Source organism: Leuresthes tenuis, unplaced genomic scaffold (genome assembly GCF_036924035.1).
Source record: "Leuresthes tenuis unplaced genomic scaffold, fLeuTen1.0.hap1 SCAF_11, whole genome shotgun sequence".
Taxonomy (NCBI): Eukaryota; Metazoa; Chordata; class Actinopteri; order Atheriniformes; family Atherinopsidae; genus Leuresthes; species Leuresthes tenuis.
Genome location: NW_027325365.1, coordinates 1,045,616 through 1,065,090, shown reverse-complemented (window position 1 = coordinate 1,065,090; position 19,475 = coordinate 1,045,616). Strand labels below are relative to the sequence as shown.

General features: G+C 45.9%; 1 protein-coding gene across 1 annotated transcript in view; it reads left to right on the top strand.

The window, feature by feature from the left end:
* The window catches only part of LOC140317648 (diacylglycerol kinase theta), a 41,733-nt gene that overhangs the window by 12,677 nt on the left and 9,581 nt on the right, over positions 1–19,475 (top strand). Inside the window, exons 5-19 of the mRNA XM_072395124.1 lie at positions 699–824; positions 2,240–2,393; positions 4,930–4,998; positions 5,146–5,246; positions 6,706–6,923; positions 8,975–9,065; positions 9,650–9,704; positions 9,773–9,834; positions 11,667–11,817; positions 15,010–15,048; positions 15,389–15,504; positions 16,191–16,342; positions 17,733–17,881; positions 17,964–18,142; positions 18,626–18,726. Coding sequence (XP_072251225.1) covers positions 699–824; positions 2,240–2,393; positions 4,930–4,998; positions 5,146–5,246; positions 6,706–6,923; positions 8,975–9,065; positions 9,650–9,704; positions 9,773–9,834; positions 11,667–11,817; positions 15,010–15,048; positions 15,389–15,504; positions 16,191–16,342; positions 17,733–17,881; positions 17,964–18,142; positions 18,626–18,726 — 1,763 coding nt within the window. The remainder of the gene's footprint in view (positions 1–698; positions 825–2,239; positions 2,394–4,929; positions 4,999–5,145; positions 5,247–6,705; positions 6,924–8,974; positions 9,066–9,649; positions 9,705–9,772; positions 9,835–11,666; positions 11,818–15,009; positions 15,049–15,388; positions 15,505–16,190; positions 16,343–17,732; positions 17,882–17,963; positions 18,143–18,625; positions 18,727–19,475) is intronic.

Below are 19,475 nucleotides of genomic sequence, written 5' to 3'. Positions count from 1 at the left end.
ATCTGACAGAAATCAGTTAAAACCTGACAGAAATCAGTTAAAACCTGACAGAAATCAGTTTAAATCTGACAGAAATCAGTTTAAATCTGACAGAAATCAGTTAAAATCTGACAGAAATCAGTTTAAATCTGACAGAAATCAGTTTAAATCTGACAGAAATCAGTTAAAATCTGACAGAAATTAGTTTAAATCTGACAGAAATCAGTTCAAATCATCCTCTCTTACAGTCTGTTCAACAGAATCTGAGCTGTATCGGGTTAATGATCCGTGATCAGATCAGTCCGAGCCGATTGATCAGTCACAGTCATTGATTCAGATCAATAGCCTGGAGCTGGGAGCTCCTGCAAAGCTAATGATGTCAGTCAGGCTGAAAACCAGTTCAACACAACATGAGTGCCAGGAAACCTGCACCCGGGTCAGAGAGCCAACAGGAAGCAGCCGCCACAGCTCAGTCGATTGGCTCTGTGGGACTGAAATGATTTTTAAGTCTGTTTTTACTCTCATTACACTCAAACAGCAGCAGGCTGCAGCTCCCCACTGATTTATCTATCATTGTACTTGTTAATAAGCTGAATATTTTCAGGTTTTTGCAGAATAAATAGATATTTAATCTAAAAAACTAACCTGATGAGTGATCAGGAACTGAGCTGTGTTCAAATAAAAGGAAAATCTGATGAACAGTAAATCTTCTCCTGCAGGACACGTTCCACCACCACTGGAGGGAGGGGAACCTGGCGTCAGCGGCGAGGTGTGAAGTGTGTCGGCGTTCCTGCGGCTCCTCTGATGTTCTGGCGGGGATGAGGTGCGAGTGGTGCGGCATCACGGTGAGAATCAGCTGAGCCTTTTTCTGTGAAATGATCAGAGTCGAGGCTGAAAGAAGAGAAAAATTACACCTCTGTACAAGTCCTGATCCAGTCTCATTTCTTTCTGACTTCCTGTAACCTTTAAAGTGTCCTGATCAACAGTTCTGCAGCTTTCTGAAACCTTTAAAGTGTCCTGATCAACAGTTCTGCAGCTTTCTGTAACCTTTAAAGTGTCCTGATCAATAGTTCTGCAGCTTTCTGAAACCTTTAAAGTGTCCTGATCAACAGTTCTGCAGCTTTCTGAAACCTTTAAAGTGTCCTGATCAACAGTTCTGCAGCTTTCTGTAACCTTTAAAGTGTCCTGATCAACAGTTCTGCAGCTTTCTGTAACCTTTAAAGTGTCCTGATCAATAGTTCTGCAGCTTTCTGTAACCTTTAAAGTGTCCTGATCAACAGTTCTGTAGCTTTCTGAAACCTTTAAAGTGTCCTGATCAACAGTTCTGCAGCTTTCTGAAGCTCTTTCAGAGTTTTTCTTTGGACATTTTCTGCTTTTTCCCTCATCTTCAGTCCTTGTACCTGAGCATTTTCATGTGTTTTTTCTTTGTTCAGCCGCTTAACTCTGACCTATGAACCCTTCAGGCAGAAAAAAGGCTCCTAACTCAAGGGATGAACCAGTGTTGTGTCGACACAGAACAGACAACTTAGCAAAGAAGCCATTTTAAACTGGATCTTTAGGCACTTTGTTACCAGCAGCCTGTCACAAAGACACATAATTTGTTCCCATTTCTTTAGCTGCATCTATGAAAAACAGCAAAGAAAACACAGTTTGACAGACAGAAAATAGGATTTCTGCAGCAACAAGGTGATTCCCAAAGAGCTATTAGCTGAAAACTTGGCATATCTCAGCATGGTGTGCAGTGTGTCCTTAAAACATTTGAGGAAACTGGACAAGTGGAGGACAAAAGAAGAAGTGTCAGGCCTAAAAAACTATCTCCAGCAGATGAACAGGATCTGAAAGTGATGTCCTTAAGAAAGAGGAAAAAATCCAGCTGTGACCTGACAGGACCTGAGAGATGCATCTGGACCTTCAGCTGATCCATCTACTGTTGGCCCAAGCCTCATCAGAAATGGTCTCCATGGAAGGGTGGCTGTCAAGAAGCCGTTCTTAAGGAAGGGAAACAGGGAGAAAAGGCTGAGCTGTGCCAAATGACACAAGAATTTATGTTCATGTTTGAACATGTTTCAGTGAATCTCTGCAGCTGCTTCCTGTTTTTATGGAAATAAATAAAGAAATGAAGCTGATCAGGACTGTTCATCTGTACTGTTTGTGTCTTAGTTTCAGGTGGATCAGTTTAGTCTCTCAGGCTCCTTTAATGAAATGTTCAGGTTCCTTCTGTCAGAGTGTGATGGTTGACATGTCGCCGTCTCGCCTGCAGAGCCATGCGGCGTGCTACCTCAGCGTACCACCAGAGTGCACTCTGGGACGTCTCCGCTGCATGCTGCTGCATCCGGTCTGCGTCCGCCTCGACTCCAGAAACTTCAGCAAGATGCACTGTTACCGCATCGCAGAGAGCTGCAGCCACGACCCGGGTACAAACACACTCTGAGCCCGCCATCAGGGCTGCTTTTCTCTTATTTTGTCCCCAGAAGTGAGGCGGAGCCCCCCCAGCATGAGGCGCACACGCCTTCAGACCACATCCTCTGGTGCTGCTGAACACTCTGAGAACCACAAACGCTCGTCTGGTTTCCCGTCAGCGTCGCTGCTGCTGATCGGACGCCTGAAACCGACGCTTCAGGACTTTCTGAGGATGTTTTTTTACAAACAAAAAGAGGTTTTAACAGCTTCAACTGTAAATGTCGCTCCACCCAAACCACAAAGATGACTCATGTTTCTGCAGTTTTTCAGGTTTTTAGAAGATAATCCTGAATAAAACTGAGCTAAAACATCTAATCCTGAATAAAACTGATCTAAAACATCTAATCCTGAATAAAACTGAGCTAAAACATCTAATCCTGAATAAAACTGAGCTAAAACATCTAATCCTGAATAAAACTGAGCTAAAACATCTAATCCTGAATAAAACTGAGCTAAAACATCTAATCCTGAATAAAACTGAGCTAAAACATCTAATCCTGAATAAAACTGAGCTAAAACATCTAATCCTGAATAAAACTGAGCTAAAACATCTAATCCTGAATAAAACTGAGCTAAAACATCTAATCCTGAATAAAACTGAGCTAAAACATCTAATCCTTAATAAAACTGAGCTAAAACATCTAATCCTGAATAAAATTGAGCTAAAACATCTAATCCTGAATAAAACTGAGCTAAAACATCTAATCCTGAATAAAACTGAGCTAAAACACCTAATCCTGAATAAAACTGAGCTAAAACATCTAATCCTGAATAAAACTGAGCTAAAACATCTAATCCTGAATAAAACTGAGCTAAAACATCTAATCCTGAATAAAACTGAGCTAAAACATCTAATCCTGAATAAAACTGATCTAAAACATCTAATCCTGAATAAAACTGATCTAAAACATCTAATCCTGACTAAAACTGAGCTAAAACATCTAATCCTGAATAAAACTGATCTAAAACATCTAATCCTGAATAAAACTGATCTAAAACATCTAATCCTGAATAAAACTGATCTAAAACATCTAATCCTGAATAAAACTGATCTAAAACATCTAATCCTGAATGAAACTGAGCTAAAACATCTAATCCTGAATAAAACTGAGCTAAAACTTCTAATCCTGAATAAAACTGAGCTAAAACATCTAATCCTGAATAAAACTGAGCTAAAACATCTAATCCTGAATAAAACTGAGCTAAAACATCTAATCCTGAATAAAACTGAGCTAAAACATCTAATCCTGAATAAAACTGAGCTAAAACATCTAATCCTGAATAAAACTGATCTAAAACATCTAATCCTGAATAAAACTGATCTAAAACATCTAATCCTGAATAAAACTGATCTAAAACATCTAAACATGAATAAAACTGATCTAAAACATCTAATCCTGAATAAAACTGAGCTAAAACATCTAATCCTGAATAAAACTGAGCTAAAACATCTAATCCTGAATAAAACTGAGCTAAAACATCTAATCCTGAATAAAACTGATCTAAAACATCTAATCCTGAATAAAACTGATCTAAAACATCTAATCCTGAATAAAACTGATCTAAAACATCTAATCCTGAATAAAACTGAGCTAAAACATCTAATCCTGAATAAAACTGAGCTAAAACATCTAATCCTGAATAAAACTGAGCTAAAACATCTAATCCTGAATAAAACTGAGCTAAAACATCTAATCCTGAATAAAACTGAGCTAAAACATCTAATCCTGAATAAAACTGAGCTAAAACATCTAATCCTGAATAAAACTGAGCTAAAACATCTAATCCTGAATAAAACTGAGCTAAAACATCTAATCCTGAATAAAACTGAGCTAAAACATCTAATCCTGAATAAAACTGAGCTAAAACATCTAATCCTGAATAAAACTGAGCTAAAACATCTAATCCTGAATAAAACTGAGCTAAAACATCTAATCCTGAATAAAACTGAGCTAAAACACCTAATCCTGAATAAAACTGAGCTAAAACATCTAATCCTGAATAAAACTGAGCTAAAACATCTAATCCTGAATAAAACTGAGCTAAAACATCTAATCCTGAATAAAACTGAGCTAAAACATCTAATCCTGAATAAAACTGAGCTAAAACATCTAATCCTGAATAAAACTGAGCTAAAACATCTAATCCTGAATAAAACTGAGCTAAAACATCTAATCCTGAATAAAACTGAGCTAAAACATCTAATCCTGAATAAAACTGAGATAAAACATCTAATCCTGAATAAAACTGAGCTAAAACATCTAATCCTGAATAAAACTGATCTAAAACATCTAATCCTGAATAAAACTGAGCTAAAACATCTAATCCTGAATAAAACTGAGCTAAAACATCCAGAGACAGGAAGCAACACTTTTTCTTTGGTTTACTGAGCAGAAAACGTAGAAAGAACAGTTTTTATATCATTGTGAGCTAAAGAAAGCAACCAGCAGCTTCTGTTTTCTGACCCGTTTCCCTCCCTGTTTCCCTCAGATAACCTCGATGATGCTGATCCGTCTGCTGCGGCGTCCAAAGACGTTCAGCCGGCTGCTTCGGAGTCAGGTGGGTCGGCACGCCGCTGCCCTGCGGCGGCACATTTAAACATTTAAACCCCGACATTTTAAACCTTCTGCATCAGATCTGAGAGGAAAAAGCAGAATAAAACTGCTCCCGTGTCACAGGTGTGTGTTTCTGCTCTGTGGCCTTCAGGTAAGCAGTTTCTCAAGGTGTTTGACGGCGATGATGCGATCAGGCGTGGATTCTTCCGCTTGGTGTCCATCTGCAGAGCCACGAGGAACGAGGAAGTGGTGGTGAGAGCTTCTTTCCTGAAAACACCCTAACCCTGCCACTTCCTGTCCGACCTGTATCCTCAGCTCAGGAAGACTTTGAGATTAAAGTTCATTTATCGCAGCAAACTCAAATGTTGTAGTTTATCTGAGACGTGGAGCTTTGTTCGACCTCCATGAATAATATCGTACATTGTGAGGTTTTATATGTCAGGACATAAAAAACTCACCTGTTCCTCAGCAGGAGATAAAACTCAGCGAATCCACCTGGAACAACAACACACTGAGTCATTATTTACTGAACAAAAACTGAGACAAAACACAGGAGCAGTGGGTTAAAAACTAGTTCATGATAAAGGTCACCCCAAGGTGAGAAAGCCCAGAGCTACATCTCAGACTCTACAGGCCTCAGTTAGCAGGTTAAAGGTTAAAGGTCACCCCAAGGTGAAAAAGCCCAGAGCTACATCTCAGACTCTACAGGCCTCAGTTAGCATGCTAAAGGTTAAAGGTCACCCCAAGGTGAAAAAGCCCAGAGCTACATCTCAGACTCTACAGGCCTCAGTTAGCATGCTAAAGGTTAAAGGTCACCCCAAGGTGAAAAAGCCCAGAGCTACATCTCAGACTCTACAGGCCTCAGTTAGCATGCTAAAGGTTAAAGGTCATGACAGCACAGTTAGAAAAAGACTGAACAAGGATGGCTTGTTTGGAAGGGCTGCAGGAGAAAGCCTCTTCTCTCTAAAAAGAACATGGCAGCACAGCTTAGGTTTGCAAAGCTGCATCTGAACAAAGCTCAAGACTTCTGGAACAATGTCCTTTGGACAGACCAGAGCAAAGTGGAGATGTTTGGTCCTAATGCACAGCAGCACGTTTGGAGGAAACCAAACACAGCATATCAGCACAAACACCTCATACCAGCTGTCAAGCACGGTGGTGGAGGGCTGATGATCTGGGCTGGTTCTGCAGCCACAGGACCTGGGCACCTTGCAGTCATTGAGTCCATCATGAACTCCTCTGGATACCAAAGTATTCTAGAGTCAGATGTGAGGCCATCTGTCCCACAGCTAAAGCTGGGCTGAAACTGGCTCATCAACAGGACAAAGATCCCAAACACAGCAGCAGATCTACAGCAGAATGTGGGAAAAAGAAAAGAATCAAGGTGTTGCAATGGTCCAGTCAGAGTCCAGACCTCAGCCTGACTGAGATGCTGTGGTGGGACCTTAAGAGAGCTGTGCAGAAACCAATGCTGCAAACTTCAATGAGCTGAAGCAGCGCTGGAGAGAAGAGGGCCGAGATTCCTCCAGAACCATGAGAGAGACTGATAACGTCCCACAGGAAACCATCACTGCAGCTCACTGCTGCTGAAGCTGCTGGATCAGGGGTTCACTTAGTTTCTCTCTCACTGCTCAGATGAGAGCTAAAACAGGTTATTAAATAAAGATTGTTAGCTCCCTCAGCTCAGTGCAGTACCTGTTCTGTCCTGCAGGAGGCGGCTCTGAGGGCCTTCTACCTGCCTGATGACCCGCAGAGCTTCGAGCTGCACGAGGCTGGCGGCCTGCTGCGCCTCCACAGCGACGACATCTTGAACCGCAACGGCAGCAGTCCGGATAACCGGGGCTCTTTGAAAGACGGAGGCGACGCCTGGCTGCTGAGGGCCAAACCGAGGGATGCTGATGTCATCAAAGTGTACGCCAGCTGGCCCAGGTGGGGCTCAGTGACCGGGGTGGGGTGTGTAACAGCTTTATAAAAAGCTAACAATAAGCTAACAATAAGCTACATAGAAGGAACCCAGGAGTCCGACTGCAGAGGTTTCACAGGCTGGAGATCAGTTAGGAAACCAGTTAGGAAACCAGTTAGGAAACCAGTTAGGAAACCAGTTAGGAGACCAGTTAGGAGACCAGTTAGGAAACCAGTTAGGAGACCAGTTAGGAGACCAGTTAGGAGACCAGTTAGGAAACCAGTTAGGAGACCAGTTAGGAAACCAGTTAGGAGACCAGTTAGGAGACCAGTTAGGAAACCAGTTAGGAGACCAGTTAGGAGACCAGTTAGGAAACCAGTTAGGAGACCAGTTAGGAAACCAGTTAGGAAACCAGTTAGGAGACCAGTTAGGAAACCAGTTAGGAGACCAGTTAGGAGACCAGTTAGGAAACCAGTTAGGAGACCAGTTAGGAAACCAGTTAGGAAACCAGTTAGGAAACCAGTTAGGAGAGCAGTTAGGAGACCAGTTAGGAGACCAGTTAGGAGACCAGTTAGGAAACCAGTTAGGAGACCAGTTAGGAGACCAGTTAGGAGACCAGTTAGGAAACCAGTTAGGAGACCAGTTAGGAGACCAGTTAGGAGAGCAGTTAGGAGACCAGTTAGGAGACCAGTTAGGAGACCAGTTAGGAAACCAGTTAGGAGACCAGTTAGGAGACCAGTTAGGAGAGCAGTTAGGAGACCAGTTAGGAGACCAGTTAGGAGACCAGTTAGGAAACCAGTTAGGAGACCAGTTAGGAGACCAGTTAGGAAACCAGTTAGGAGACCAGTTAGGAGACCAGTTAGGAAACCAGTTAGGAGACCAGTTAGGAAACCAGTTAGGAAACCAGTTAGGAGACCAGTTAGGAAACCAGTTAGGAAACCAGTTAGGAGACCAGTTAGGAGACCAGTTAGGAAACCAGTTAGGAAACCAGTTAGGAGAACAGTTAGGAGACCAGTTAGGAGACCAGTTAGGAAACCAGTTAGGAGACCAGTTAGGAGACCAGTTAGGAAACCAGTTAGGAGACCAGTTAGGAGACCAGTTAGGAGAGCAGTTAGGAGAGCAGTTAGGAGACCAGTTAGGAAAGCAGTTAGGAGACCAGTTAGGAGACCAGTTAGGAGACCAGTTAGGAGACCAGTTAGGAAACCAGTTAGGAGACCAGTTAGGAGACCAGTTAGGAAACCAGTTAGGAGACCAGTTAGGAAACCAGTTAGGAAACCAGTTAGGAGACCAGTTAGGAGACCAGTTTGGAGACCAGTTAGGAGACCAGTTAGGAAACCAGTTAGGAGACCAGTTAGGAGACCAGTTAGGAAACCAGTTAGGAAACCAGTTAGGAGACCAGTTAGGAGACCAGTTAGGAAACCAGTTAGGAAACCAGTTAGGAAACCAGTTAGGAGACCAGTTAGGAGACCAGTTAGGAGACCAGTTAGGAAACCAGTTTGGAGACCAGTTAGGAGACCAGTTAGGAAACCAGTTAGGAGACCAGTTAGGAGACCAGTTAGGAAACCAGTTAGGAGACCAGTTAGGAGACCAGTTAGGAAACCAGTTAGGAGACCAGTTAGGAGACCAGTTAGGAGACCAGTTAGGAAACCAGTTAGGAGACCAGTTTGGAGACCAGTTAGGAGACCAGTTAGGAAACCAGTTAGGAGACCAGTTAGGAGACCAGTTAGGAAACCAGTTAGGAGACCAGTTAGGAGACCAGTTAGGAAACCAGTTAGGAGACCAGTTAGGAGACCAGTTAGGAGACCAGTTAGGAAACCAGTTAGGAGACCAGTTAGGAGACCAGTTAGGAGACCAGTTAGGAGACCAGTTAGGAAACCAGTTAGGAGACCAGTTAGGAGACCAGTTAGGAGACCAGTTAGGAAACCAGTTAGGAGACCAGTTAGGAGACCAGTTAGGAAACCAGTTAGGAGAGCATGTGAACATGATTCTCTTCTATTTTATCTCAGACCCGGTTCAGAACCATTAAATCAACTCACGAGTCTGCAAAACGTGACGTTTTTTCCTGTTTTGGTCTCAGGTCGGGTGCAGCCTTTGCCTTCGTCTCCATCTCACAGAAGAGCACAGCGGCGTCCGTCCTCAGCGAGGTCCTCGGTCAGCTGGGCAGACAGGTAGGCAGCCTGGAAAGTCCTGGAAAAGTTGTTATTTTACGCAGCTACAAACAGTTTATGTTTATGTTTATGTGACCGCCATGTGACCTGGCTTTTACAAAAGCTCATTGGGTTTTATCCTCATCTATAAATTTAAATTAAAGAAGGCGGCACAGTGTTTCCTAAAGGAGACAAAAAAGGAGGCACGGGGCCCCAGTGTTTCCTAAAGGAGACAAAGAAGGAGGCACGGGGCCCCAGTGTTTCCTAAAGGAGACAAAGAAGGAGACACGAGGCCCCAGTGTTTCCTAAAGGAGACAAAGAAGGAGGCATGGGGCCCCAATGTTTCCTAAAGGAGACAAAGAAGGAGGCATGGGGCCCCAGTGTTTCCTAAAGGAGACAAAGAAGGAGGCATGGGGTAGGGTAAGGGAGCCTTGCCTAAGGCCCCTACTGGAGGTAATACCTTTCATGCAGGGGATTTGAACCCAGATTTCCCACATGGAAGGTGGCAATGATACCACTAACTATCCAGTTAAAGGTCCCGTTTCAGGTGATCTTCGGACTGTTTTAGATGCAGAAAAGCTCCTGATGATGCTGATGTGTTTCAGGGGGAAGACGTGTCAAACTTCAGCCTGCAGGAGAGCTTCATGAACAGCAAACATGGTGAGTGTTGATCAGCGGTGGAGCTTCAGCACAGAGAACCTGACTGACCGACTGGGTTTGTGTTGCAGTGCAGAGACAGACGCTGAGTCCTCACCAGAAGGTTCTGGACAAGCTGTGGGAGATCAGGAAGGTAAGAGGACCCAACGGGAACATGTCTGCACATCGTGGGTTTAACATCAGACAGAAAAAACACGATGAAACGGAGCAAATAGAAGGAAGTTCAGTCGATTTCAGGCACCTGGATTCGCTCTTCGGGACTTTGTCTGGTGAACAGAACCTTTTGAGGACCAGAGGAGGTGCAGGATGTTCTCTGGGAATCCTTTTGTGGTGTTTTGTTTGTAGTTTGTCCATCATCTTCCTCTTATCTGAGGTCGGATCTCAGAACCAGACATCCCTCTCCCCATCGACCCTCCCCAGCTCCTCCTGGGGATCCCGAGGTGTTCCTGGGTCAGAGAGTTCTGGTTCTTCCCCGGGGCCTCCTCCCAGGAGGCATCCTAACCACGCTAAGCTCCTCCTGGGGATCCCGAGGTGTTCCTGGGTCAGAGAGTTCTGGTTCTGCCTGGGGCCTCCTCCCAGGAGGCATCCTAACCACGCTCAGCTCCTCCTGGGGATCCCGAGGTGTTCCCGGGTCAGAGAGTTCTGGTTCTGCCTGGGGCCTCCTCCCAGGAGGCACCCTAACCAAGCTCAGCTCCTCCTGGGGATCCCGAGGTGTTCCTGGGTCAGAGAGTTCTAGTTCTGCCTGGGGCCTCCTCCCAGGAGGCATCCTAACCACGCTCAGCTCCTCCTGGGGATCCCGAGGTGTTCCCGGGTCAGAGAGTTCTGGTTCTGCCCCGGGGCCTCCTCCCAGGAGGCACCCTAACCAAGCTCAGCTCCTCCTGGGGATCCCGAGGTGTTCCTGGGTCAGAGAGTTCTAGTTCTGCCTGGGGCCTCCTCCCAGGAGGCATCCTAACCACGCTCAGCTCCTCCTGGGGATCCCGAGGTGTTCCCGGGTCAGAGAGTTCTGGTTCTGCCTGGGGCCTCCTCCCAGGAGGCATCCTCACCACGCTCAGCTCCTCCTGGGGATCCCGAGGTGTTCCCGGGTCAGATGGGATGTATTATCCCTCCAGAGAGTTCTGGTTCTGCCCGGGTCCTCCCAGGAGGCATCCTAACCACACTAAGCTCCTCCTGGGGATCCCGAGGCGTTCCCGGGTCAGAGAGTTCTGGTTCTGCCTGGGGCCTCCTCCCAGGAGGCATCCTAACCAAGCTCAGCTCCTCCTGGGGATCCCGAGGTGTTCCCGGGTCAGATGGGATGTATAATCCCTCCAGAGAGTTCTGGTTCTGCCCCGGGGCCTCCTCCCAGGAGGCATCCTAACCAAGCTCAGCTCCTCCTGGGGATCCTGAGGTGTTCCCGGGTCAGATGGGATGTATAATCCCTCCAGAGAGTTCTGGTTCTGCCCCGGGGCCTCCTCCCAGGAGGCATCCTCACCAAGCTCAGCTCCTCCTGGGGATCCCGAGGTGTTCCTGGGTCAGAGAGTTCTGGTTCTGCCCCGGGGCCTCCTCCCAGGAGGCATCCTAACCACGCTCAGCTCCTTCTTCACCACAACGGACCGCCGCAGCGCCCTCATTACTGCTGACCAATCAATGGAAGTTTAGTCTTTAGCGTTTGAACTAATGTTGTGATGATAGAGCCAAAGTACGGTGGCCCTGAGGGGAAAACACCACAAACAAATCAGAGTTTAGGGAACAAAAGGAACTTCAACCTTCATTTTTTTGTTATATTTGGCACCTTCGGGCCACCGTACAACATTTTTCTGGCCTCAGACACTCAGTGAGATGATTTGGCTCGTTTCTTCGTTGTGTTTGGGTTGAGAAATCAATCAAAGATCAATAGGATCAATAATCAGTGATGATTAAAGGTAGCTGTCAGCTGTTCTGCTGAACGACGATGCGTAATGTGTAATGAAGCTGCTGCGCTGTTGGCAGGTGTCTCTGCGGCAGATGAACCAGACCCGGTTCTACGTGGTGGAGGACAGGAACCGAGCGGTGCAGGTCAGCCTGCTGATTGGAGGACTGCCCCCCCTGCTGACCAAAGAGGAGTACGTCCAGCTGATCCAGGAACACCTGGCCATCAAGAGTGAGTCGGTCCAGCCTCACCTGAGCACAGATACTCAGCAGAGAAGGTCACATGACCGCAGTTTGAAGTGTCCTTACTGTCAGAGAGATCAGTTCAGATCCAACAGAACCAACAGCTGATGGAGGATGGATGGATGGATGGATGGATGGATGGATGATGGATGATGGATGATGGATGATGGATGGATGGTGGATGGATGGATGGATGATGGATGATGGATGGATGGATGATAAATGGATGGATGATGGATGATGGATGGATGGATGATGGATGATGGATGGATGATGGATGGATGGATGGATGATGGATGATGGATGGATGATGGATGGATGGATGGATGATGGATGATGGATGGATGGATGATAAATGGATGGATGGATGATGGATGGATGATGGATGATGGATGGATGATGGATGATGGATGATGGATGATGGATGGATGATGGATGGATGATGGATGATGGATGATGGATGGATGGATGATAAATGGATGGATGGATGGATGGATGATAAATGGATGGATGATGGATGATGGATGGATGGATGATGGATGATGGATGGATGATGGATGGATGATGGATGGATGATGGATGATGGATGGATGATGGATGGATGATGGATGGATGGATGGATGATGGATGATGGATGGATGGATGATAAATGGATGGATGGATGATGGATGGATGATGGATGATGGATGGATGGATGGATGGATGATGGATGATGGATGGATGATGGATGATGGATGATGGATGATGGATGGATGGATGATGGATGGATGATGGATGGATGGATGATGGATGGATGGATGATGGATGATGGATGGATGGTGGATGGATGGATGGATGGATGATGGATTGATGGATGATGGATGGATGGATGATGGATGGATGATGGATGGATGATGGATGGATGGATGGATGGATGATGGATGGATGATGGATGGATGGATGATAAATGGATGGATGGATGATGGATGGATGGATGGATGGATGATGGATGGATGGATGGATGGATGGATGATGGATGGATGATGGATGGATGGATGGATGGATGATGGATGGATGATGGATGGATGATAAATGGATGGATGGATGATGGATGGATGGATGGATGGATGATGGATGGATGATGGATGGATGGATGGATGGATGATGGATGGATGATGGATGGATGATGGATGGATGGATGATAAATGGATGGATGGATGATGGATGGATGGATGGATGGATGATGGATGATGGATGGATGGATGATGGATGGATGGATGGATGGATGATGGATGAATGGATGGATGGATGGATGGATGGATGGATGATGGATGGATGGATGATGGATGGATGATGGATGGATTATGGATGGATGGATGATAAATGGATGGATGGATGATGGATGGATGGATGGATGATGGATGGATGGATGATGGATGGATGGATGGATGGATGATGGATGAATGGATGGATGATGGATGATGGATGATGGATGAATGGATGGATGATGGATGGATGGATGGATGGATGGATGGATGATGGATGGATGATGGATGGATGGATGGATGGATGGATGATGGATGGATGGATGATGGATGGATGGATGATGGATGGATGATGGATGGATGATGGATGGATGGATGATAAATGGATGGATGGATGATGGATGGATGGATGATGGATGGATGATGGATGGATGGATGGATGGATGATGGATGGATGATGGATGGATGATGGATGGATGGATGATAAATGGATGGATGGATGATGGATGGATGGATGGATGATGGATGGATGGATGATGGATGGATGGATGGATGGATGGATGGATGATGGATGAATGGATGGATGATGGATGATGGATGAATGGATGGATGATGGATGGATGGATGGATGGATGGATGGATGGATGGATGGATGGATGGATGATGGATGGATGATGGATGGATGGATGGATGGATGGATGATGGATGGATGGATGATGGATGGATGGATGGATGGATGGATGATGGATGGATGGATGGATGGGTGATGGATGGATGATGGATGGATGGATGATAAATGGATGGATGGATGGATGGATGGATGATGGATGAATGGATGGATGATGGATGGATGATGGATGGATGATGGATGATGGATGATGGATGGATGGATGATGGATGGATGATGGATGGATGATGGATGGATGATGGATGATAAATGGATGGATGGATGGATGGATGATGGATGGATGGATGGATGGATGGATGGATGGATGATGGATGGATGGATGGATGATGGATGGATGGATGGATGATGGATGGATGGATGGATGGATGGATGGATGATGGATGGATGGATGGATGGATGATGGATGGATGATGGATGGATGGATGGATGATGGATGGATGATGGATGGATGATGGATGGATTGATGATGGATGGATGGATGGATGGATGGATGATGGATGGATGATGGATGGATGGATGGATGATGGATGGATGGATGGATGATGGATGGATGGATGGATGATGGATGGATGGATGGATGGATGGATGGATGGATGGATGATGGATGGATGATGGATGGATGGATGGATGATGGATGGATGGATGATGGATGGATGGATGGATGATGGATGGATGGATGGATGGATGATGGATGGATGATGGATGGATGGATGGATGGATGGATGGATGGATGGATGGATGGATGATGGATGGATGGATGGATGGATGATGGATGGATGGATGGATGGATGGATGGATGGATGATGGATGGATGGATGATGGATGGATGGATGATGGATGGATGGATGGATGATGGATGGATGGATGGATGGATGATGGATGATGGATGGATGATGGATGATGGATGGATGGATGGATGGATGATGGATGGATGGATGGATGGATGGATGATGGATGGATGGATGATGGATGGATGGATGATGGATGGATGATGGATGGATGGATGGATGGATGATGGATGGATGGATGGATGGATGGATGGATGGATGGATGATGGATGGATGGATGGATGGATGGATGATGGATGATGGATGGATGATGGATGGATGGATGGATGATGGATGGATGGATGGATGGATGATGGATGGATGGATGATGGATGGATGGATGGATGGATGATGGATGGATGGATGGATGGATGATGGATGATCCTCTAACTCTTCTCCCTCCTCTCTGTCCCTCTCTGCAGGTCACCTGGTCACCATCAGCCAAATCTATGTCAGTCAAGGTGAGGCCGTTGTCATGGAAACGGTCTGTTCTGCAGACATTTGACATTTACTTTACTCCTTGGTTGTGTTTTCCTGTTTCTGGGGTGATTAGGAGTGGAAACTGTTTGGGTTTCTTTCATTTCTGAAACCAGACTCTCAGACTGGTCCAGATTTAATCCAATAACCCGTCCAGAACTGGGAAAGTGACAGAAACAGCTGGTCCACATGTGTTAGAAGCTCATTCAGACCCCAGGAATCTGTCTAACATAATGAACCATAGGAGCCGTGGCCCACAGAACCGGGTCAGTAACAGCTGTTTGAGCAGCACCGACTCATGTTCTGGCTCCACTCTGTGCTCAGGTGCGCTGGCGCTGCAGATCTCGTGTTTCTCTGAAGCAGAGAGGATTTACATGTTGGCCAAAGACACTTCCATCAACAGCAAGTCGCTGACCTCGCTGGTCGTACCTGAGATCCAGGTAACCATCATTCTCTGATCATTTTATCACCTTAACGCTCCTTTGATTCATGGCAGGAACCTACTGGAGTTAGTTATGGAGTACCACAGGGTTCCTGACCTGGACCCATTTCTTTTTTCCCTTTAAATCACTTTTCAACCACATTCTTACTCCAAAGAATCAGTCTTTTAATGCCTTTTATTTCGAATATTAAACCGGCCTCAGGAGCTGCCGTCTTTCATCTGCCTAAAATTGATGAAATAAGGAACCTTTTTCCCCAAAGTGATGCTGAAAAATCCAGCCCGTCACATGCGGGCTGGATTAATAGATTCACTGATTTATAGTTCCCTGAACAATCAGGACACAAAACCCAGTTACAGTTTTGCAGATCTACCAGAACTGCCTTAATGTCCAAAAAGCTGCTGAAAAACCACATGAAAGTTCTCCCGCTGGTCATTCCTGCAGCACCTCTTGTCATCTTCTGTCTGAAAAACCTTGTTTGGCTTCGGCCTCTTTAAGGCCCGCCTCCTGAAAGGTCCACTCTGCTCTGATTGGTCTAAAATAGCAGAAAGGCGCCTGATCTTGTCACCAGGGAGGCACTTTGTGAATCTGTTTCATAGGGATTTTCAGGCACTAAAGGAGGATAAATCCGCTTTTCTGTCCCTGGATTCAGATGCTTTCTTTCTCTTCTGTGATCTGTCTTTCAGCTCAACAAGCTGGGAGACGGCGTCTGCCCCCTGCTGGTGTTTGTCAACCCGAAGAGCGGCGGCCTGAAGGGCCGAGAGCTCCTCTACAGCTTCCGGAAACTCCTGAACCCGCACCAGGTCTTTGACATTTCTAACGGAGGGCCGCTGGCTGGGTGAGGACTGAGAGCAATGAGTCAGCTGCTGGGGCTTTTATCAAAGACAAACCTTTAAAAAAATGCACCAACTCACAAGAAATTTGATGCTAATGACACCATCAATGTGTTTGTATTCAAACTGTTCTCCTTTGAGTCCACAGTTCAGGTTTCAGAAGCCTCTGAATCCATCGGTGCTTTTAACCTTTTGAAATAAGATATTCACAAAGAGCACTGATCAACAGTCCTGATCAGCCCTCATTTCTTTATATTTTGTATAAAAACAGGAAGCAGCTGCAGAGATTCACTGAAACATGTTCAAACCTGAACATAAACCCAGAATCTGAGGCAGAAACAGAGTTTTTCTCAGTTCTCAGCAGCTTTAAAGTGAATCTCTGGTCTGAGCTCCTTTATTCTCCAACACAGCCTGAACCCTCTGAGACCAGCTTTCTGTCATTTCTTTAAGGAGTCTTCAGGAATAGTTCTCCAGGCTTCTTGAAGGACATCCCAAAGCTCTTCTTTGGATGTGGGCTGCCTTTTGTTCCGTTCTCTGTCAGATGATCCCACACTGCTTCAATAATGTTGAGGTCCGGGCTCTGGGGAGGATTCATCCCTCCATAAGACCTGTTGCCACTGATTTTCAGTCCACTTCTTGTGTCATTTGGCACAGCTCAGCCTTTTCTCCCTGTTTCCCTTCCTTAAGAACGGCTTCTTGACAGCCACCCTTCCATGGAGCCCATTTCTGATGAGGCTTGGGCCAACAGTAGATGGATCAGCTGAAGGTCCAGATGCATCTCTCAGGTCCTGTCAGGTCACAGCTGGATTTTTTCCTCTTTCTTAAGGACATCACTTTCAGATCCTGTTCATCTGCTGGAGATAGTTTTTTTTAGGCCTGACACTTCTTCTTTTGTCCTCCACTTGTCCAGTTTCCTCAAATGTTTTAAGGACACACTGCACACCATGCTGAGATATGCCAAGTTTTCAGCTAATAGCTCTTTGGGAATCACCTTGTTGCTGCAGAAATCCTATTTTCTGTCTGTCAAACTGTGTTTTCTTTGCTGTTTTTCATAGATGCAGCTAAAGAAATGGGAACAAATGATGTGTCTTTGTGACAAAGTGCCTAAAGATCCAGTTTAAAATGGCTTCTTTGCTAAGTTGTCTGTTCTGTGTCGACACAACACTGGTTCATCCCTTGAGTTAGGAGCCTTTTTTCTGCCTGAAGGGTTCAAAGGTCAGAGTTAAGTGGCTGAACAAAGAAAAAACACTGAAAATGCTCAGGAACAAGGACTGAAGATGAGGGAAAAAGCAGAAAATGTCCAAAAAAAAACTGTGAAAGAGCTTCAGAAAGGTCTGGGTCAAAAGCATTTTATCCTCTAACCCTCCTGGGCCTGGCTCTTTCTTTCTGCTGCAGCCTCCACACTTTCAGGGAGGTCCCCAGGTTCCGGGTGCTGGTCTGTGGGGGTGACGGGACAGTTGGGTGGGTGCTGGGAGTTCTGGAGGCTGTGAGGCACACACTGGTGTGCCGAGAGCCGCCCATCGGCATCGTCCCCCTGGGAACAGGTGAGTCCACCGCTGCAGCACTTGTTGTTCCTTTCAGGCCGATTTGCTTCCCTGAGTCATCGTCTCTGGTTTGTGTCGCCAGGTAACGACTTGGCTCGTATCCTGCGTTGGGGCACAGGTTACAGCAGCGAGGACCCCCACCACATCCTGGTCTCTGTCGACGAGGCCGACGAGGTTCTGATGGACCGCTGGACCATCCTGCTGGACGCTCAGGACATCTCAGAGGACGGCAAGGATTACGGCTTCCTGGAACCACCCAAGGTTCGTTCAGATCCCATCGTAGCAACACATGGAGATCGGGTTTGGATGTAAAAGACACGAAGAAGAAGAAGCTTTAGTGTAGAACAGGACGTCGTTTCGTCATAATAAAGAACTGGGTCTCCGCCCCTGGAAAACAGAACCTTAGACTGTAGTTTCATCTCGTTTTGTGCAGCTTATTCAGTAACCTGAGAGATTCGCTGGGCTGACGGCAGCTGAACGGCGTGGAAGCTTTTACATCAACATCAAATCAGGCTTTAGATCAAACTGGCGTCCACAGCAGCTGCATACGGCTGAAGTCCGTCTGTGATGATGGATGAATAGTTTCTCTCAGGCTCTTATAGCAGCTGCTGAAGTGAACTCCAATGAATTAGATGCTGAACGAGTTTGTTTATGAGGTTAAAGACGAGTTTGTTTATGAGGTTAAAGCCGAGTTTGTTTATGAGGTTAAAGCCGAGCAGGTAACGTTCTGTTTCCTCCCCTCAGATCGTCCAGATGAACAACTACTTCGGCCTCGGCATCGACGCAGAGCTCAGCCTCGACTTCCACTTGGCCCGAGAGGACGAACCCGATAAATTCACCAGCAGGTAGCTGCTATGTTCGGGTTCCTGACTCCTGCTTTCTCATCCGTTTAAGCACAACTGAGCAGATATCTTGCTGCTAACACTTAGCTCCACCTTGCTGTCAGTGGGACTCTGCATCTCATGGATCTCTTTGACGGTATCCATGCAAGCGACTGCTTTCTTTGCAGGAATCATGCAGGAAAAGTGTTGCACGGTTCAGTGCAATTTGTCTCTTTATGATCCACAGTTTCTCCACCCGTTGGTGTAAAAAATGTCATTTTAGGAGGTGACCGAAGCTCTTCCAACTGAATTCATACCAATAGGTTTTCCCTTTGTTGCCATTCTTCTTCCCATCTCTCTTTCATGGAGTTTGTAGTCCTTCCTCTACCTTGAGCTCCTGGAATCGTTTTGAAATCGGTGCTTTTGTAATACGTTCATCTGCTCACAGAGAACAGTTTGGTGAAAGTCGGCGTCCTTCGGAAGATATTTAGATAACTGGAGATCCATATAACGGAGTGAACGGGGCTTAGAGGATGCAGCCTCTAAATAAGGCATTATCTGTCTTTATTTCACCAATACTTTAAGAAGAATGAATGAATGAACGTGTGCTATAGCTCTGTTAGCTCATAGCTGCTGTTAGCTCATAGCTGCTGTTAGCTCATAGCTCTGTTAGCTCATAGCTCTGTTAGCTCATAGCTGCTGTTATGTGGCTACTTGCAGCTATAGGAGAGCTAACGGAGGGATTTCTACACAGGCACTCTACTGGGACCACT